This window comes from Calonectris borealis, chromosome 8 (genome assembly GCF_964195595.1).
Source record: "Calonectris borealis chromosome 8, bCalBor7.hap1.2, whole genome shotgun sequence".
In the NCBI taxonomy this organism is placed as follows: Eukaryota; Metazoa; Chordata; class Aves; order Procellariiformes; family Procellariidae; genus Calonectris; species Calonectris borealis.
The window spans coordinates 31,976,583-31,997,490 of NC_134319.1; the positions used below are offsets into that span (position 1 = coordinate 31,976,583).

General features: G+C 45.8%; 2 protein-coding genes across 11 annotated transcripts in view; both read right to left on the reverse strand.

The window, feature by feature from the left end:
• CEP350 (centrosomal protein 350) overlaps positions 1-2,154 on the reverse strand; it is a 78,274-nt gene extending 76,120 nt beyond the window's left edge. For 3 of the 8 annotated variants that reach the window (XR_012674564.1, XM_075156840.1, XM_075156835.1), the window contains exon 1: positions 1,532-1,745. The gene's annotated coding sequence lies outside the window, so the exon portion shown is untranslated. Of the gene's footprint in view, positions 1-1,531; positions 1,746-1,999 lie in introns of those variants that run through there. The other 5 variants (XM_075156839.1, XM_075156841.1, XM_075156838.1 and 2 more) reach the window with 3 other exon arrangements.
• A 4,564-nt stretch (positions 2,155-6,718) lies between these two features.
• Positions 6,719-19,201, reverse strand: LOC142085146 (torsin-1A-interacting protein 1-like). 3 transcript variants are annotated; one of them, XM_075156847.1, is made up of 6 exons: positions 18,802-19,201; positions 18,403-18,471; positions 14,427-14,546; positions 12,997-13,053; positions 10,370-10,429; positions 6,719-9,312 (listed from the first exon to the last, which is right to left on the reverse strand). In XM_075156847.1, exons 1-6 carry the CDS (start codon positions 19,184-19,186, stop codon positions 8,510-8,512), a joined length of 1,494 nt encoding a protein of 497 aa, XP_075012948.1. In that variant the 5' UTR covers positions 19,187-19,201; the 3' UTR covers positions 6,719-8,509. The 3 variants fall into 3 exon arrangements, with proteins under 3 accessions (XP_075012948.1, XP_075012949.1, XP_075012950.1); XM_075156848.1 differs by lacking the exon at positions 12,997-13,053; XM_075156849.1 differs by lacking the exon at positions 10,370-10,429.
• Between the last annotated feature and the right edge of the window lie 1,707 nt (positions 19,202-20,908).

Here is a 20,908-nt window from a genome sequence, read left to right on the forward strand (position 1 = left end):
TTTCGGTTGCCACCGCACCTACCCTAGGGTGTCTACCAGAAGATCTAGACCAATCAGCAGTATAATTTCTGCAGTACCTTGGCCCCTTGTAGAAATGTGTCATTACTACATAAATTAAGTTGCTCTATTTAGTGGATGCAGCATACCTTTGTTTAAGCTAGCGTCACTCACAGAAACTGAAGCCTTCAACAGTTTACAGTGTTTGTGTGGTTACACCCTCAGTTGCATTTAATTATCTAAAGCATTACCTAATGAAACTCCTGTAGCAACCAGAACTACACGAAAGATGAGCAGTTCATATAACTTAGCCTGTCCACGCAGACAGTCTCACAGAACATTTCGAGCTCACATGCAACACAACAAACAAGCGCCTGACCGTCTGCAGCTCCACACGTTTGTCCCACAAGTACTACGCTTTCGGTCACAGTATACTCTTGGACGAGTTTTCAAGCCTCTACGCTCCGTAGCCCTGTGAAGCAGTTTAAGATGACCAAAACACAGAACCGATTGGTCAAGTTGTAAGTTTTCAAGTGCAAGACACTGGTGCGTTCATCTACACAATGAAGCTATTTGACACATAAACCTCTACTTGCGTGTACGTACACAACGTGCCATGAGATGCTTGGCTGCTGAGATACAGCTTATATCCAAAGACAGAAAGAGATAAAGCATTCCAGTAAAACTACATCAACAGGAGCCATTATATCACAGAAAACTGCATCCACAGAAAAAAAGACAGAGTCTTACTAGTATAAAAACCTTTATACCAACAACAGCCAAAATGAATGGCACCAGTGAAGTCAGAAACGCTTGGGGCAGATGTTACCCAGGGATGTAAGAGGCACTTCAGCGGGCAGACACCGAGCGATCCCGTTCCTCTTCCCCCAGCCCGGCAAGCCCCAGTCCAAGGGCAGAAGCCCACAGCACAGGCACAAGCAGAGCGTAGCTTTAAACTTTAAAAGCGCCGGCACGAGCCTGCCCCGGTACAGCGGGGCGGTTTCCGAGGGGAGGGGGGGCCGGCCGTGCTCTGCCCGGCCCGCCCGGGCTCGGGAAGCCGCTCGGGAGGCAGACAGCGAGCCGGAGCCAGCACAGCTTCACAGAAAAACCCGGTTTCGGCGGTTTTCCCATACAAGGCGAAAAGACAACAGTGAAACTACAGCTCCCCTACCCTCTCCCTTCCTCCGCTACCCCTGATACAATAAACAGTAGAAAACAAATTAAAACTGGAAGAAGAAAGAGAGAGAGACTTAACGGGTAAGACGGTAAAGCAGAGGACGTCGGAGCCCGGCGGCGGCGCCCGCAGAGGCCGAGCCAAGTGACAGCCGGCAGCACCGCCCGGCCGCCGGCACTCCGGGCCGCCGGCCGGGCCCGCCGAGCCCCCGCGAGCGGCCGAACCCGGCCCCCGCCGCCGGCCCCGCCCCGGCTCCACCTCGTTCGGCGCCCCGGCCCCTTGCGGGACGGCAGCCGCCAGCGGCGCCGGGCCGAGCGCGGCCTGGGGCGGCGGCACGGGCCGCTCCCGGCGCCTCCTCACCTGGTCGCGGCGGCAGCGATCGACGCCCGCCGCCCCGGGGGCAGGTCCCGGCACATCCCGCAGAAGCGGAGAGAAGGGCGGCGGGAGCTGGCGGCGCCCCGAGCTCGGCTCCGCTGCCCGCCAGCGCGCAGCCCCCTCAGCCGCGCCAGCCCGCCGCCATTACCGGCCAACGACTGACACGGAGCGGCGGCGGCGGCGGCGAGAGCGGCGGCGCGGGGCAGGGCGGGAGCGACCGGCCAAGTCTCGCGAGAACCGGCCCGCCGCGGACCTTCACAACATGGCGGCGTGCCACCGCTCCCCCTTCCCACCGCCCGCGCCTCATCCCCAGCGGCAGCCATGTTAGGTGCGGCGCGGCCTCCCCGCCCTGCCCCACCGCCTCAGCGGGCCGCAGCCGAGCAGCGGGGCGGCGCGGTGCTCACCCGGGGCGCCTCCGCGAGCAGCAGCGCGGCGGCCCCGCAGCCCGCCTACCTTGCCGAAGCCGAGGCCGGGCTCCAGGCCGGGCTGAGGTGAGGAGCGGAGCCCGGCGCGCCGCGGCCCCGGCGCCGCGCTGCAGGTGCACCCCGGGCGGCGGGAAGGGCTGAGGGCGGCGCCGGCCGAGCGCACCTTTCATGGTGCCCGGGAAGCCCACGCAGCGGCGCGCCCGGCCCCGGGCGAGGCGGCCGCCGGCGGCTCCTGGCCTCGGGGCGGGGGCGGCCAGGCCTGCCGCCGGGCCTCCTGTCACCCCACGGGCCCGGGGAGGTTCGAGTCCTCACACTTCGCTGGGCGCCAGACCCTCTCTCAACCTCAGGAAAATGCCCTTCTCCAATGTTTTCCTCAAGGCTCCCTCCTTTCCCCCCCCCGCCACGGTTGTGCAGGCTTGACTTGCCGGTTCAGTCCACATGCAAATCGTGTAAAAATAAAGAGCTGTGGCAGAGCTCTCGGTTTTGATGCAAGAACAGGACTTCGCAATGTTTGTTAAACCACCGCTGCAGAGTGGTGCCAACGCTGATGCTGGCATTCTTGAAGCAGCTCCAGTTGAAACTAGGGCACCATTTTTTCGTCATTTGTATTCATAGCTAAGTCATCTTTACAAAAATGATTTGATTTTTTTGCAAAATGAAAGCGGCTCTGATTACAGTCTCCCAGTTGCCAAATTTAAGTTTAAATAAACAACATTTGCAAAACTTCACAGAGCTGACTGAGTACCACCGGCTTAATTTCACTTTCAACACTCATTATAAACCCGGAAGAGTTTGTTAGTATACTATCTTCTACTGCATAGATTCCACCCCAAAGATGCATTAAAACCACCCACGTTTCAAAAATAGGTCTAAGATGCTATCAAGCTATAACAAAATTATTTCCACTGAAGAAGGAAAGTCATTAGAATAGGAAAAAAGAAATTCTTCCTACAGTTATTTTGGGAATGTCTCTTTCAGGGCTTGTCTACCACTTCACCAGAGTCTGGTTTTCAGTCATTAGTATGATTGTTTGACTACAGATGCCAAATTTCTTGGGGGAGCACAGGGGCGGAGAGTTATCTAACCCAACCACTAAAGGATCACTGAAACTACTGGAGCTTCCCCCCCCCCCCTTAACTAAAAAGGATTAAACTATTTTTACATAGCCCCTCCTCTTGTGAATGGTCAATATTTTGCATATAAATTATTCCAATATGGGAACACCATACAAAAAAACCCTAAACACTGAGAGGGCATTACAGCTGTGAAGCTTAGGCAATGCAGAACTTAATCATGTCACAATTACAGGATACCTGTTTAACCTTAATTTGGTTCTTTTACATACACAAAGTAATTACAGAGTATATTTTCCAGCGTAAGCATACGTCCTTTGAAACACGAGGTAAGCCTGACATGTCAGTGGTTAAACCTTTGAAAATGATTTTGTTTTGCCAGATGAGGGAAAAAAATTCGTGAACACCGAAAGACGAGCACAGCTCCAATGGGAAGAAGCGGTCCCAAGTCCTCAAAGAGCAAACCTGCTCTTCCCACATGCAGAAGACTGTAAGTAGTAGTAGTGGTAATAATAATAATGACAATTTCAGTCAATGAAAACAATATTGCTACAGTGTATGGGAGCCCTGATCGCAGACTAGGGCAAATTAAATTGTTACATTCCCTGTCATCACCTAGTGTTTGCTTAAATTTGCTGCTTAATATTGCTGGATTGGCAGCCCATTTAAATTATTCAGCACTTTTGTAATGCACTACCTCTTTAATTATGCTTTTAAACATAGTTTCTCTCTTCTGCTTGGAAGCAGTTAATCTAGTTTCAGGCTCCTCGTTTTCATCTTCAGGCAAACAAGGCATCACATTAGGATTTTCTCAAACATGAAAATCATTTGTTTTCAGTCAGTCAAATAAAATTAAAAGGCAATGTTTGTCTACTGTTTTTGCTTCTATATGGCTTCTATTTATTCTCTGTCAGTGGAACTTCATTATAAAACTTTAGATTACTTTTTCAAAGATTTCCTACCAATGGGTGTAAAGCTCTGACAGGCAAACATCACACAAAAAGAGAAGAGAAAGATATTCTTATGGAAAATGCAATCATCTTCTGAAATTCTCTAAGATTAGAAATAAAGAAACCGTTTACCTGCAAACAGCCACAGCTGAGAGAAAAGGAAGAACTGAACACACTCCAGTTTGATGAACTGCTCGCTAAACTGTGAAGCAACGGAGATAACCGCAACAAGCACTGCCCAAGCACTGAAAGTGGTGGATGGAGACAAATAGTAAGTTAAAAGTAAAGAGCCACAATCTCATCTTACGCTAACTTGGTTATTGCAGCTTTAAGAGAGAGGTTTGGAAAGTTTTCCACTCCATACTACTCTTGCACACCCCTTCTAAAATTAGAAAGGGGCAGCTGGCTATTGCAGCCGAAAGGCTGGAGCCCCCCAGACTCCCTCCCCCCTTGCCTTGACTGACGTGGCTCCCAAGAGCCACGGAGGAATTTGGGGAAGGGTGCTTCCACCTGTTGGACATGGAATGAGGTTGTCCAGGCATTCAATTATAAATCCAACTGTCAGGAGCTGACAATAAAACAGGACACAGGACAGCTGTGAGGACTACAGGAACCCCTCCACACACCTTCTCCATAATCCTTCAATTTTGCGGTTAGTCTTACAGCAGAAACAATGCATGAAAAATTGTTCCCTGCGTGATTTGGGCTTATAAAATAGAAGGGATCACTTCAGATTTGTTCTCATAATTTTCCAGCTGTGCTACAGAGTCTTAGCACAGAATCTGGCAAGTTGTTCATACATCATCACACACCTCCAAAACCAGTTTTTTTGCGTAAATACAGCATGCTAGCAATTGCACTGCAGATGGTGCATATAGCTGCATTCTGTACAGCAAATACTTTTATGCCTATCTTAACACGGAGCTCACCTTGCCTTTTCCACTCAATTTGAGCTGATTATTAGTTCAAAACATTTTTCAAAAAAAGTGTATGAAAACCATGACCCTTTTTTTTTTTTGAATTTGTGGAAAATGAGCAAATGCTTTTGTCAGTGTGAAAAAATGCGGGGAAAAATTAAGTCCTTTTAATGAACCTGCTTAGCATGCTCAAACTCCACTGCTCAGCGCGACGTGACTCAGAGCAGGGTGTGAGAGACAAGGTAACAACAGACGGGGCTGCGCATTGTTCTCGGTCCCTTTTACAACATCCACTGCTGAAGGCGATACGGGTATTGCCATCCTCCAGGTGCTCAAAGGTGACAGCAGGAGTAGCAGAAGAGGGGCCACGCTCCACCTTCCGCCTGGGCTGGCTACCTGCAAGGGGGCCCTTGCCAGCTGCGGGTGCCTGTCTGCTCTCAACCCGAGGAGCAGTTTGACTGCGTTTCCCAGTCCAGTTTGCAGAGTGCTGGAAATTTTGTCCACAAATTGGTGTGTAGCTGGTTCTGTTCCCCAAAGATCGTGTTCTGCCCAAAGTTTGCATGCTGTAAGCTCACAGAACAAGAAACATCCCCTTCTCAGTCCCAAGGCCAGACCTGGTGTCTTTGCTCTATATAAGCACATTTTTGCTGTCACAGACTATTTAATTTGCTGAGCTGCTGACAGTTAGGGACAGTTCAACTTCAGAAGTGAGATTTCTCTAGAAGAAGCCAAAGTGTTTCACAGTTTGGAAAACATCAAATGGCTATGTTTGCTGCAGGCAATGAAATAATTATACAAGGAGCACAGTAATCAGCTGCCTGTGAGCAACACAGACAGACATTACTCTTCACCTCTGGCTGAGGAGGAGTTCCTTAATGAGATCTGCATTAAGTACCTGTGGATATTTAACAAGAGCCTTTTAAGGACAAAGCCACAAACAGCTACAAAAAGGACCTACTTCTTCAACACAGGAACAGTCTTCTAATCCCACGCCTTCCCCCTCCTCCAGAAGGGGCTACTGTGTTTTTCCAGACTAAGCAGCATACCATATATTTGGAAATACATCTCACTTTCCCTACAGTTAACAACAACAAAAAAAAGGTGATTCTCCTTTGCCTGGCACAACATTAAGTAGAACATTAAGTCTTTAGTTTCCAGGCACCTTCCTATTTTGTCTTGAAACAAGGAACATAGCTCTTTAATACTCCATAGTTTTAGAAACAGAAAATAATCAGGATTACATGTTTTATAGTATAAGAGCATAGAATTTCCTGCTTTCATGTCATAACTTAAGTCTTTTTGTGGTTACCAATTCTGCCAAGTGTATACTTTTTTTTCTAAGCTGGTTTTTAGTAAGACTGTCCCTCCAGTCAGTTCACAGTGCACAGTTTGCAGCAGCAGAGATACAGGAACATGCAGCTAGGAGTGGAACAAGAATGAAGTCATCCCTTTTGTCAGCTGCTGACTCTTGTATCGGGCTAATGAAACAAGTGAACCATATCTTATCATTAGTTCCAGCTGAAATCAGAACTGAACACTGAATCAGTACAAGAACACCAAGTAAAAGACAATTCAGAGCTACTACAATTTCCTTGTGCCCCATTAGAGAAAAGCCCTGATACTATCGAATATATGCATCTGCATCCCAGTATCTATCACCCCTCTCAAGTTTCTTAAAAGTTCTAAATTTTGCAAAAGGTTGTATTTTAGGCATCTGTATTTGGTCAAAGGTAAAAGGAACAATCTTAAAACGTGTAAAAAAAAAAGTCTGACCACTTAAAATTCAATGGCCAAATCTTAAAACAGCTTATAAAACAAACAAGTAAATTTATTTTTAATGATTACTAAAATAGTTTACATAATATACAAACAGATATGCTATCAGGACACACTTGGAAATAAGTCACAGTTGTTTTTTTTAAAAAATGTTTGTCCAGTGAAATGTCCAAAATGTAAATGCCATCTTTTCCTTCCTGAGCTATTCTTAAACATCCAGAACAGCAGAACTTCCATGTCTTTTTACTGTTTATATTTCTTCCCATTAAAATAAAAAGCACTACCCATTGCTGGCTCTCTGGTTAGAACAAATCCACCTCTGGTTTAAGTAACCACAGCTCTCTGTCTCTCAAACCGTATTCTTTTATATGCTTAAGGTGATTTTGGTCCATTCCACGTAACACCCCAAACCTTTGCTTGCACAAAGAAGCCAGAAGCTCCAGCACCTCAAGAGGTTTTCCTGGTCAAGAAGGACTTTTTGCAAGAAGACAGCTCAAGGGGCTTGTAAATAAAGGATGGGTCCAAGAGCCACTAATCTCTCAGCTGTTACAAGAAAATGTCCTATTAATTTGAGAGCAGTCGACACATGTTCCTTCATACTCAATAAAACCAAATGCACACGGACCAATGGTTCAAGAGCATACACTAACAGCAATGACATGGAAGTGCTGCAATTCTCTTATTTTTTTACACAAAATACTTACAATAGAAACAAGTACATGTTTTTAGTCTGGTGTGAGGGAGTCTCGGCACGAGGCACGCTAAAAAAAAAGTATTTTAAAAACATGCATTGCAAATCTCTTCTTCACTAGAAGCTTATACAGCAAGCAGCAGGTTATATGCAGACGCGTGAAGAAAGGTTATTTTTCTAGGATACCAAGTACCACAAATAAACAAACTCTCTTGATGCAAAAATAATTATCGCATTAAAATGAGAAATAACCTATGTCTTCCTAAACTTTTGTTTGGAAAGGAGATGCAACAGGTCTTTAGTACACACACACGGCTGACATTTTGTCATTTCCCCCCAAATTTTAAGACTTGCAGAACTTTGACAAAGAGCAGAGAATTCCTGGAAGCAGCAAGGCAAAGAGGTGCTGAGGGATTATTTAACTGACATCAGTGCTACTAACATTAAGCAATCCTTTGTACCTCAGCTTTTCTCACTCTCCAGAACTGTTTGGGGCAGGCTCATTTCAGGAAGAAATGCTTGCTGAAAGGTTCTCTACAAGTCAAAAGTCTTTCAAGTAATTTTGCCATTTCTAGAAGTTGCCAGAGACAGCTGACATCTATGTTGCGATCAGATGGATCAAGAAAAAGCTTGTGCTTATACTCACATCACTTTATCATCATTTTTATGATGAAGTTTATGTTTTTTCTTATGTTAGAAGAAAAGTAAGCAATTCTGGCAGATGAAGGTGATGTTTTTGCATTCTATTGCCCTGTCAAACGTGATACCAGCTTTATGCACCACCAGAAAGGGATCCTCATAGCAAAGCCAACAGTGCACCAAGACAGCTTCAGAAGCAGATGAGTGGTTCTGCACTAGTGGACACTACTTCCAGCTCCAGGACGCCAAGCCTGAGTAAGTCACTGAACACAATTTACCAACCACCAGCAAGTTCCTTGCTTACATTCTGCAGTTGATTTAGAGAAGTCCCAGTTACTTTAGCAGGAACCATCCTGCTAGTTGGTGGAATTTCTCTGCACAGAAAGGACTGTATGCTGCCTGAGGTCAGCAGCCACGGTCAGTTCTTCCCTGTTCAGCCATTGCACACACATTTTCTGTCTTCCTCCTTTCCCAACGCCTCTCGCATAACTTTTATGTGCATCCCTCCACAGGGAGGCCCTTTTCAGGCCAAACAGGCAACACAAGGTGAGATATACGGCTCCACAGTCCACTCAGCTTATCTGTGTCCATGCTATTATAAGAACTAGAAACATCTGAACTGGTAAACTTTGCCCAGAGGAAATCCCGGACTTTCTCCTCAACTTCTTGCAAGGTGAGGCTCTTTCTCAGCGACTGCTCATCCAGGAGAACTGTCAGCAGAAGAGCCACATCCTTAAATGCTGCATTTTCATGGTCACAGTACTTGTAAAAGATTAAGGTGGAGCCTGCAGGCAGTAATTCAAATCGATGCACCACTGCTACCTTCTTGCCTTCTCTGAACCCAGAGCTGAGCTCATTATCTACCTCCAGCTTGACAATGTCACTATCCAATATGGCTTTGTCTGCCCCATTAATTTTGATTGTAGTAGCATTCTGGGAGAAGGCAAAAGCATCGGCAATCTCGTTACTTAGGCACCTCAGCGCTTTCTCAGCTTCTTGGCCAGCCGTGAACAGTAAGATGGCTGGCTCCAAATGCAGATGGGAAGCATTAAGGTGTTTCTCAAGGAACACATGGGTTCTTTTCCACAGATTGGGGTCCTGACTTTGGTAAGTATTTTTTAGTTTCTTCATCTGGGCCCGAAATGCTTGCAGAATTTGAGTATCTCTACTTGAGAAAGTTGCATCCAGAAGACTTGGTATTCCACTCCACGGGACATAAAGCAATGGGATACTAATTAACAGAACCAGTAACAAAGTCCAGCTCTTGTGAAATCCACTCCGCGATTCACCGTCATCTATAGAAAAGAGCAGCAAACAGGAAGAAAACAATGTTTTAAAAGGAATCAGAAATCAAAAAGTGAGAGTACAGTAAGAGGAAACAGTAGAATTCAATGAACTCATCCCACTCTCAAGCTACTGGTACAGTAGTTAAAGAGCATAAAGATGATGTTCTAGTTAAAAAAAAACAACTTTTAACTTCTTTAGCAACTTAGTGAAGTGACAGCATTAAAAAAAGACATTTTTATACATTTCCAGCTTGACTAAGAAATTGGACATTCTTCTGAAAAAGGAGCTCCTCTGAAAGTTTATCAATACTCCACTCTAATCAAATCCAAACTAAGAACTTAAAACGGTTCTGAAAAAGGTCAAGCTTTTTCCTACGTTTAGGCTCTGCAGACAAAGCCCTATACAAAACCAACCATCGCCAGAATGGTTTCTGTGTTGTAATTTCTCTTCCCTATCCCCATAAGGATAAAAATAGTTTCTGCAGCAGTATTTGCATCTCAAACACTGGTGATCAACATTATCAGAAAACCTTTGTGGTCTTTGGATCAGTCAGCTTCACAAAGAGTATACACAGCAAACAGTGCACAGGAAGCACGTAGAATATCAGATATTTTGATTTGGTTTTGTATTTGAACAGTTAAATTAACACTTGTTTGACCTACTACAAGCATAAGGCTCAATTCTGTTCCCAGTAAAGTAAGTGACAAAATACACCAACCTCCCTGGAAACAAGAACGAACTGTATACCTTATGCTACCTTTTTATATCCTAACTTTAATCAGGACAGCAACACAACAGCTGTTAAATAAGACCACCACTAGGCCTGCCTCAGTTTTAATCTTGTAAATACTACAGATGGAAGACCTTAAATTCAGGTGGAAATGTTACACAAGACCCTTCCTTCCTTCCTTAGTGCTGAAAACACATATCCTAGCAAGCAAGTCATCTGTTCTGGCAAGGACCCTCGGTTTAACACCAGCTGCCAGGAAATCCAATACTTGGACAGGCATGAAAATGGTTCAACGTAACACACGCATGAAACAGAAGTGAAAGCAGAAGTCTTACTTTTGGCCAACGGCTGTGACTGCTTCCCTATACTGGACTGATCTCGAAATTTACTTCTACCTGTTAAGAGATTAAGAAGGGAACATGAGAAAAATACTAAGACAACAATTATAATCAATCTTCCAGCGGGGAATTTGGCAGGGAGTTGAAATCACCGAACCGCAGTATCTTCATTGAAAAGCTGTTCTTAGTTATGCTTTTACATACAAACTCCTAGAAAGCTTGCAGGAAGGTTAACAAAGCACCCTTGCATAACACCTTGTTGAAGCGAACACAGTCCTGCCACGCAGGACCAAAGGCAAGGCTGGGACCTCGTGCCAGGTAGGGCTGTATCAAGTACAGGGCTTTCTGTTCTTTTCTGCATCATTCGCCCTCCTGTGCTCAAGCAAGGCGAGTCTTGAACAAGGAAAATGACACGTTCACCGCTACTGCTAGCCTGAGAAGTCCCATTCAACTGGCAGACCAACTCGCCATCTAGGCTCTTTGCCAAATGTCAGTTCTTAAGCCATCCTGACAATCTTGCATAAGAAGCGCAAGTCCCCAACCTATCACAAATCACTCTCGAAGATTTTTAATTCTTGAAAAGTTATGCAAATAAAACCAGAGGCATTTCAAGTACAAGATGACAAAACGACAGAGATTTAACAACCTGTTATTTTCTACACAAAGATCCCATGTCCCGATTAAGTTTCCTGATTCTGCTCAGGAATTTGATGGACAGAAAAATGGAAGCTCAATTAACACATATATTAGAAAAAAAACATAATGCAAGCTATAAATAGCAAAAGCAAACTGATATGTTAAAGGCATAGTCTCATATTCCCTCTCCATCTAGCTTGAGTCAGAGGCCTGCTTCATCAGCAGTGAGTTTCTAGGGCTGAATTGTGCTTTTAAAGCAAAATGCAAGCTTTCAACTTCAAAATATACTTTTGGTCTATTTATTTAAATGGGCTCAGACAGCAAAGTACAAGAGACATTATCTATAAAAGAGCGTTATGAACAACTTTCCCAAGAGACCAGTATGAATATACACAGTGCAATTATTGGTCAGCATGTTTTCTGCATTTAGTCAGTTAATTAAAAAGACACGAGAATTTCTGGTTCCTTGTGAACTACAGCAACGGGTTCAAAGCTGAAGGCTCTTTAATAACCAAATCAGGATACTGTCAATGGCACTATTGAGAATAAATTGAACAAACACAGCCTGCAGTAGTTATTTCAAGAACACTAAAATAAATTCTATAACCTTGTTTCTGTATGAATGTAATCGCAGAAGGTGCTAAAAGCAGCTCTGGTTTAAGCCGGAGCTTAACTGGCTTAAAGAGCTACCCTATTCTGTAATTTCAACCCCCCGCCCTGATAGGGCACAGACATGGAGCTTGTAACTGGCTAAGCTTATATAAATCTTCTAATAGTTAACAGATCAAAATCACCTCAATTCTGCAATATTTTACAATGTGGCCCTGTTTGCAGAGACTAGGTTTCATATTTAGGAGACAGCTGTGATTCATGCCCTAAAGGAAAAAATATTTCAATAAACAGTCTAAAAACAGATCCTGCCCTACCTAAGAATCTTGCCTTATTTACAACACAATTTGCACAAAGGCCAAGCAAATTATTTGTCTTGCCTAACTCAAAAGGCGTAACTTCTGCAGACACCTTAGAGCTTTCAGAGTTTCAAGTGATTTTCCGAAGTTCTTCACCCAAGACACAACTGGTCACTCCAGCAGCACCTATTACCTCTGGCACAGGAAAGAAAAAGTACCAGACTAGCAAGAATTCCCTGCATCAATTCATTTTTCAAAGGCGTTTCACAGATATGCAGCTACCACAAGACAAGCTTCTCTTCTGGAAGACACTGTGGTTTTAAAAAAAACCCTAAACAACCCCCCCAGGTTCTCCAGATTGAATTCTGATTTACAAGACTTGGTTTATGTATATCTGTTCAGGACAGAAACAAGCGCCGAGACATTAAGAACAGAAGGCTACTAAGAATTCAGAACATTTTTTTTTTCCTGTTCTTTCAAGTACTTTTGCAAGAGGAAAAAAAAACCCAAACCAACAAATCCACAAAAACAACCAAAGATAAAAATCTGAAACAAGAAATTGGTCATTAGATAAACAGACTGGAGTTTGCCAGCAAAGAAAAATGCTGCTCCTCTCCAGGAGTATAAAACAATTAATTCAATCATAGCAGGCCACCATTACTCAGGGAAAGGCTAGAAGGGACAGTGATGTGTACAAACTAATCTAAAATTCACTGCTACCACAAGGTGAAGGTTTTGTTCCCTTCCTCAGCTCACCCCCCACATGCCACTAGTACATGCTCTGCACTTACTGATTGTCCCATAAGTCAACTCCATTTCCTAACCCAGCCAAAAAAGGAAAAAAAAAAATTAAAAAGTGGGTCATTTTCTGTGGTCAGCAAGTTGAATAACCTCATAGAAGGGCTCTGGCATGTGCTGCCTTGTCCAGCTTCCATTTGGATCTGCCTCCTGGGTCCCTTTCCGCCTTCCCAGACAGAGTGTCCCAGGGCAGAAGAAAAATCATAAGCAAAGTAAAGGAAAAGAATTCTGTACTTTTCACTTAATTACAGGGAAAGACTAGGTATCTATTTTTTGACTTACTCTGTGATGTAATTGAGCGGTGCTCTTGATTTTTCTCAAGGAAGTCAGCCTTTCTTTCTGAAACCGAAGCACAAATGAAAGAACTTGGTTATGACATCAGAGGTCAAAGTAAGACACACAAGCCATACATGCTTTTAGCTCTTTCTATGAAGTCTTCACAGGTCATTATGGCAGGAGTATATGCTCTGCCAAACCAAGCCTGCGCCATATGACGGCCTCTTGGACCCCTCTGTAGATGGAGAAAGCTACTATTATCTAAATAGAAAGGACTTAATTTCACCCTTCGCCCTGCTTTTCCCAGCATGACGCAAAATTATCCTTCCTATTTTTTCTTTAAAAAAGTAATGATGCAATAATGATAAAATACAAAGGATGGGAAATTAGCAGCATCAATTGATCGCTAATGGAGGGTAGCAGATTTGTCACTTCTGAAACCAAAACTTTTCAGCAGGGGATTTGTCACTTCTGAAACCAAAACTATTCAGCAGGAGGGAAAAACAAAATTAAACAGTGTAAAGCTACCACCTTAACAACAGTGCTATCAGACTGGGGGGGACTCCCAGCAAACATGGGCATGTTCTTAGCTGCCTGAGCAAAATGCCCACGTGCACTCCTGGGAAACAGCAGGCTGACATAGATGTATCCTTGTGCACATCCCAGCACAGCTTCACGTCTGTGCTTTGTCAGCCTGCACCCACAATTGCTTTCAGTGCTCTCCCATAAACACTGTGCGATTAGGACTGTTACTGACCAAATGAATGCAAGCCACTACCTCACTCTGACCAGTTAACCAGCTCTCCTAAAAACCTCCCTTGCATAGTGTATCTGTTTGGATGTATTCAAACCACCTGTAGTAACATAACTACCTTCTGCTGGGCTAAAAAGTATCTCATGTTTTCTTCCTCCTTGTATTTCCCTATTGCTTCTGTTACACACATCAAGAAAAATCTCTTGAGCAAGGAATGGAAAAAAGTGCTCCCTCACTCTGAAATCACTTGGCATAGTCAGCTTCCCCCTGCTAAAGTCAAAAGTAACTCATCTTTTTAGAAAAAGAACAGTTTTGCTTTGCTTTGCCTGGGGCAATTAAAGATCCACTCTCATAACAGTTTTTGAAATGATATTACTCATCTTTTTGTTTTGCTTTTCAAAAAACAGATGGCTACGTATTTATCAAAATTTAAAACTGCGCTTTCTTGAACTTCAAAGTCTTAGACTCAAGCAGATGCTGTCATACTACAATCAGTTTTAATTTGACTCATGGGCAGGAATATACCCTGGAAAAAAATTTTTTTTAAAACTTCTTCATCCATTCAGATTTCAAGTCAACAACTCCCTCTTTCGTAACAGAACTGAAAGAATGTAATTTTAGCACATTTAAGCAATCATTTGTTACATCATGGAAAAGGTACTAATGAAACTAGTGTTGTTACCTTTTAACGGTGTATAAATGTTTGGTTGATGCCCTGCTGGTTTCTCAGGTTCATTACTGTCATAAGCCTTTGCTTTTTCCTTTATTGGATTCTCTTGAAGAAAGTAAGTTGAAGAACTGCCTGTCAGGAGGCAAAAAGGAAAAAAAAGAAAAAGAGGATCGGCATAGGTGCAGTATCATTTGTGCTCGTAACATCACAAAACTGAAGAACCAAGACACAGTTTCAGAACATAGGTGATCTAAATCAGTGATTGCCAAGTTGTGATCTCCCAAGAGTTACTTTCTTAAAATGTAACCAAAAGCAACTAAGACTTGAAAAGCTTATGGTAAATTTGAGTTCACTACAAGTATATGTCTACACCACCACACGCGCTTTTTTTTTTTTATTTTATTTTTAGGAGTCTGGTTTAAAAACACTTGGGAAAAAAAAAACCAAACCAGACATCAAGACACCAAATGCTAAGAGCCAAGAAATGCCTTACACTAAAGGGATTCAGTGTAAACTAGTAAATACACAAGCATGGGAGTAAAGAGAATTTTTCCCACAGCTTTGGGCACACAACTTACAAACAATAATTGTGCTGTCTTCCATAGCATTAGGCAGAGGGGAAAAGAAAGAGAAGCAAATACAGAACATAAGTCCCCTTTTTACATAGTCCAAGCCATCCTTTAGTTAGGTCTTCTTCTCTCTCACTAACCATAAAGGCAAGCTAGGGCACCTATGCTCCTAACTTAACCCCATCAGGTAGCTGGGAAGAATTTAAACCAACACCATTAGGTGGTTTGCCAAATTACACAGCCATTCAGACACTGAAACCCAACTTAGTTAATGTTACTAACGAGAAAGAATAAAGCCCTGTAAGATGACAGGAGTCACAGAGCAAAGGTCAGGGCTGGAAAGCCAGTCAAAAGCAGAACACCACGAGAAGAGGTTTGAAAGGATAAAGTGCAGCCACATGGTTGCCCAGATTCAAGGAGGGGAGAAAAAATTTCAGGTATGGAAAGAAAGCTGTAGTACAGCTGCAGAACAGAGACCATGACACAGCAATCAAGCTGAAGGGCATAAGCAGAGGAAACAGCAAAGGGAAGAATACAATTGGTAAAACTTTTTCTCTGTAACATTCACACAAGGCCCTGTTATTCTTTCAAAGTACTGGGTTCTCCCAGGGTGTAATGTGTTTCTATAGCTCTATTACCATACGCGCAAGGGCCACACACAGCTTGCCACCTAGTGTTTATTAATTTTACTTCAAGAAAAGAAAACATAGCCTTTTTCTAATATGTTCTGGTAGCTTTAGCATGTCTGTGTATGTGAAGCATACAAAGGAGGGAAAAAAAAAAAACCAAGACCAACCCAAACACAAACAAGGGAGAAAACTCTGAATTTTAAACTAAGATATTAAGCAACAGGTACGACAGTAAAGTAGTTGCACATAGTGAGTGGGATACTATACTTTCAAAACAATCTTAAGAACCTGTTAAGTGATTGATTTCCCACCAAGCTAAGAACGAAGATACTAAATTACTTGATCCTCAGGAATGCCAAACAACATAGCCATATTTCACTATGTACTGAGGTTTTGCAAGGAAAATCTCACTAGCAGCGGTGGCTAGTAATCAAAAGACCAGAAAGATCTATGAATCTAAAGAGATGGACTGCTACTCATGCAGTCCATACTTTTTAATTCCTCTCCCCTTCTTTGCATCAGTCGGTACTCTATGTCTCTCAAAGCATTCTTGAAAGTTGTTGTAAAAAGGAGAGATGTAAACATACACAACTTCATTTCTCACATGAAGACAGCTTGTGAACCAGCACCTTCTGTAACAGTGGGTATCACCAACAGACAAGCACACATGTGCAAGCAGACAGCACACATGGTACCCCCTACAGAAAAAAGTAAACTCCCTCTTTATGAAGTTTAACTTTCCTAAATATATATATAAATATAAATTCCAGTTCAAACATGCCTGTTCTTCCCTTACAAGGCCTTAAGCCTCCTATCCAAAGGATCATTCCTGCCTCCCAGGCAGCTAGTGAGGATTTTCCAATCCACCTTAAATCTCCTAGCCAGCCACCTTCTGCACGGTCACCTGCCAAGAGAGAGTGATTTTCTTACTATCCCCATTTCATATGCCGGTTTAATCAAAGGCATTAGAAATCTGTGAGTTCATAAACTACGGGTTTATAAACCAAAATACAACGCCACTGTTTTAACATAGTGGAACTTGTTCTTTTAAATCTGGTACATATCTATCTCTGTGGGTTTAATCTTTTTCAACACAGAGATAAGCCTGCGACACATTTGCTGCAATGTTCCACAGCAACTACAGACACCACAAACTCGAGTGCCAAAAACACCTAGCGCCTGCCTTTAATTTGTACAGTCGTACACTCTACTTGCATATTTTAAGACAACTTCAACGGAGATTGCTTTAGCTCATTGATCTAGAAGATGCCTGGTTCAAGGCATTGCAGGCTCTTAAAGCTTTTTAACTCCAGAAGCAAGTTTCCTAATCTATATTTAAAACCTCTAAGCAGAAGCCAGAAACCAGTTTCTCAAGTTGTGGTTTTGCTTCCATTCTACTCTCAGGGAAGCATGACAATTACATCCTTATAAAAATCCACCCTGCTTGTCCTGCTGCCTCACAGACGCTGCATTCCCCCTGGTCTGGCCTAAACTCTGCAGAAAAAAACCCAATACTGTATAACTACAGGTGGGAGGACTGTGAGAGGGGAAATTACTCCTTCATTCCTGCATAAAGCATTAGGGTCTATTCACATCGTACTTTTACGCCTAAAGCAACTATAGTCAAATACCACTGTTAAGAGCTTGGGGAGGTGGGGGGGAAGACATCTCTCCCTCCAACCTAATTTTTAGAGATGTCTACATTAACAAAAAGCACTCAGCTGTACCTCCTAAAGCAGCCCAGCCACATTTAAAATACCAAGTATGTTAGTACCCTGTTAGCCATCGTTTGGGAGTAACAGCTTCCCACAGCATTTTTTACAGATAAACCTTTGTACTTTCCCAAAGAAATACTCATAACCTCTCTCTTCCTCCCTCAAGATAAGATTTTTCTGTGCCTCCTACAAATTCTGCTTCTGAAGCATAATATTGGCAGCCCTTTTTAAGGGCAATGCCACATAATTAGGGCCATGCCACATAATTAGGGCCACTGCACTGCTGCTGTAACGAGAGTGTGGCGACAGCCCTGTCACAAGAATACAGAAGGGAATGGAGAATGGTCTCAGGCTAGCCCAACTCATCCACATGATAATTGCCCCATACTAATAATGTATACAGTCCAACCCAAAATAGACCAACAGACTAAAGCGGAAGGAAATACAGACAATTTGCTTGCAGTTTTCTGATGGAATGACAGGCTAAAGCCACGTGACTATGTTATACAAAGTTAGCATCTCTCTTAAGTTTTGAGAAGAATAAAATTTTCATCAACTAAAGAAACAAGAAGATGCCACACAGAGCTAACACAACAGTGTCCAAGAGCAAGTACCAATGTACGCTTGGTGCTTCAGAGAAAGGACAGGCAAGCCCCAAGTATGCACTTCCCCATAAGCAATGCTGCTCGCTGTATGGAGCAGTCTTACAGCAATCTATTTTTGCAGCTCAAGATACTTTATTTAAATTCAGCCTTTAAAAACCAAGCAGTGTTAGTAAAATCAGTTATTCCCCATTTTAATGCCGTGACAAAATACTATGCCAAGTGATGCACTAGGTAAAACAGCCACCTAAGGGCTTCAGCGTGCTCTACAGATCCTTTTGGAAGGCAGACAAGCCCTCCCCGTCTCTTTATGTATGGAATAAAAAATGCTGCGGGATTTCCTCACCTGCACGCCAGAACGACAGTAAATCCTGCAAAGTAGCTAAACCCCAATAAACCCCATTTCCTCGGGTCTTGTGCATTTGAACCTTTGCAAGCGGCGTGCGCGGTAACCTCTCCGAGTCAAAACCCACCTGCCGATCGACATGCTTTTATAGGGGGCCGAGTCAAGGAGTCCGGGTTCCCAAAGTGACGCTCGTCTCCTGAAACGAGAAACAGATGAAGGGCGCAGCAAGGCCGGGCACCTCACTTCAAGGCCACCCGCCTCCAGCCTTCCAGGAGCACCAGACACCCCCTTCAGACGCACCGGGACACCCCAGTCTTTCCAGCGGGGCTGCCCGGGAGGGCACCCCCCGCTTCAGCCCCGTCTCAACACCCCCCGGGCTGCCGCCGCCTCCCTGCCCCGCAGACAGGGCGGCCGCGGGGAAGGAGAGGGCGAGCCCGCCCGCCCGCCCCACTTTGCACGGCCCCACCGCGCCCTCAACCGCGGGATCCACCGCGGGGCGCTGCGCGCGCCCGCCCGCGCCGCTCACCCTCCAGCGCCTCTTCAGGGCCGGGCTCGACCGCGGCCTCCGCCTCGGCCTCCTCCGCCCGCGCCGCCGCCAGCCGGGGGCTCTTCCGCCTGCGCTTCAGCTCGGTGGCGTCCGGCGGAGCCTCCCCGTCGCTCCCCCCCACCATCCTGCCCGCTGCCGCCCCGCGACGCCGCCGCCGCCGACGCCCCCTGCCCCGGCCGGCCGCCGCCGCCGCCTCTCCGCGCCGCGCGGGACTGAAGCTGCCGCCTTCCCGCGGCGGGGGCGGCTCCGCGAACCTCACTTCCCGCCGGCCGCGCCGCGGGGCGGTCTCAGCGCCCGACGCTTCCGCCGCCTGTGCGCGGAGGGGGCGCCGCGGCGTCACGTGGTACAGCGGAAGGCCCGCCATAGCCCGCGCGCCGCTGCCCCGCTGCCCCGCGCGACCACCGGCCCCTTCCCCGCCCCGTAACCCCCCTCGCCCGCCGCCCCGCTGAGGGAGCGGGGACGCCGCCGCCGGAGCCTGCCGCCGCCTGCCGCCGCCTCCCGGCGGGAGGGGGCCGAGGGAGGGCCGGGCGGCGGGGAGCGGCCGTCCCGCGGCCCGGCTGCGCCGAGGCTGCCCTCCAGTGAAAAAAATGAGGGAGGGAGCGCCCGGCGCTCCGAGCCGCCCCCTCGGCCGCGGCCTCCCCCAGCCCGGCGGGGCCCCGCGGGGGCGGCCCCTGAGGGGAGGCCGGGCCCGGCAGGCCCTCCGGGCGGGCCTCGGCCCGCTGCCGCGCTCACGCAGGCGGTCGGGCCGCCCGGGGCAGGGCGAGACGCGTCGGCCGCGCCGAGCGGCTTCTCTTCCCCCACCTGAGGGGCCGAGGCGCGGGCAGCCGGCGGGGTCCCCCCCGCCGCGGGTGACCCTCCGTGAGGTCCCGGGCGCTGCCTCCGTGCCGGAGCGGGCGGATGGGCCGAGCCCCGAGCCGGGGGGGGCTCCGCGCCTCCCCCGGGGGCCGCCGGAGGGGCAGTTGGCTCCCGCGGCGGTCGGAGGGAGTGCTGGGTGCTCCCAGTAAAAAGCGCCCACGCTGTAGGGTTGCTGTTTAACACAGCAGGCGCGAGGGTTGTGTTTGGAACTATGACATATCTGTGCGTGCCTGGTTTTCCCATCTTTTGACAGTGGACAGACATTTTTTGTAACCGCTGCACAGATGCTTACCAGGCAGCGAACAGTTTGGGACCAGTTTGGAAAGAAGTTGCTAAGCAAATAGAGGCCCTTTTACAAATTCTGAAGGATTTCTACATGCTGAAAAAGGCAGGATTGAGGAAGATGATACAGACGTCTGTAATAGACGCGATGGCAGTACCTTAACGCACAATGCTCCCAAATATGTATGCTCACGTTTGTGACGTTATTTGTTCTGCAGGGTTGTAAATGGGGTAGGTGTGTACGTGTTCTGTGCACTCGAAAAGAAGGCTGGGTGAGGGAAGTGCCATTCAGCCTTCACTTCTGCAACTGTCTTGTCTGTACCTATACTTCAAAATAAAAACCATTTTAATGCTGTACTAGCACACTGTAAATGTTCCAGTTTCATCCAGAAGCAAGTGAATATTTGTGAGATAAATTATGCGTACCTCCTTCTGTACCAGCAATAGAGTAAATACTGCCATTCTTTTAAGATGTAAAAGCAGCACACAGACATTGAGCAATTTCTTCTAAAGCAAAAATAAAAGAGGATGTAAGAAATACCGCATCAGGAGGTTTCAAAGTACAGCTGAACCGTCCACGCAGTTCAAATCAAGTAGAAAAAGACCTGCCGGTGGCCGGCTCATGATTTGTGACCGGGCAGAACTACAGCTACAAGCCGGATCACTTTGTTTGCAAGTTTCCAAAGAAAGTTACTAAATGTTTACATTATGTAAATATTTACATAGCATGTCCTTTATAATTTACCTAGTCACTGTTGATTCTTCTGCCGATTGGGAGAAAACTCAAACTTCAGTTAAAAAAAGACCAGATTTGTTAAGTTATAATTTTACATCCCAGCTGATATCCCATGACTTTGTGAACGCTGGAGGAGGAAAAGCAACGTTGCACAACGCCAACATGCTTTTTTGTAGCAGTTTTGTGATGGTGGATGACTTCATGCCCTAGACC

Excerpts from the sequence above, each read along its gene's own strand:
- LOC142085146 (XM_075156847.1), bottom strand. The coding sequence starts at position 19,186 with ATGGCGGGCCTTCCGCTGTACCACGTGACGCCGCGGCGCCCCCTCCGC. Across the intron at positions 18,472-18,801 it reads CCCTGAAGAGGCGCTGGAGG|GAGACGAGCGTCACTTTGGG; the intron begins GTGAGCGGCGCG and ends TTCTCGTTTCAG. Across the intron at positions 14,547-18,402 it reads AAAAGCATGTCGATCGGCAG|GCAGTTCTTCAACTTACTTT; the intron begins GTGGGTTTTGAC and ends GCCTCCTGACAG.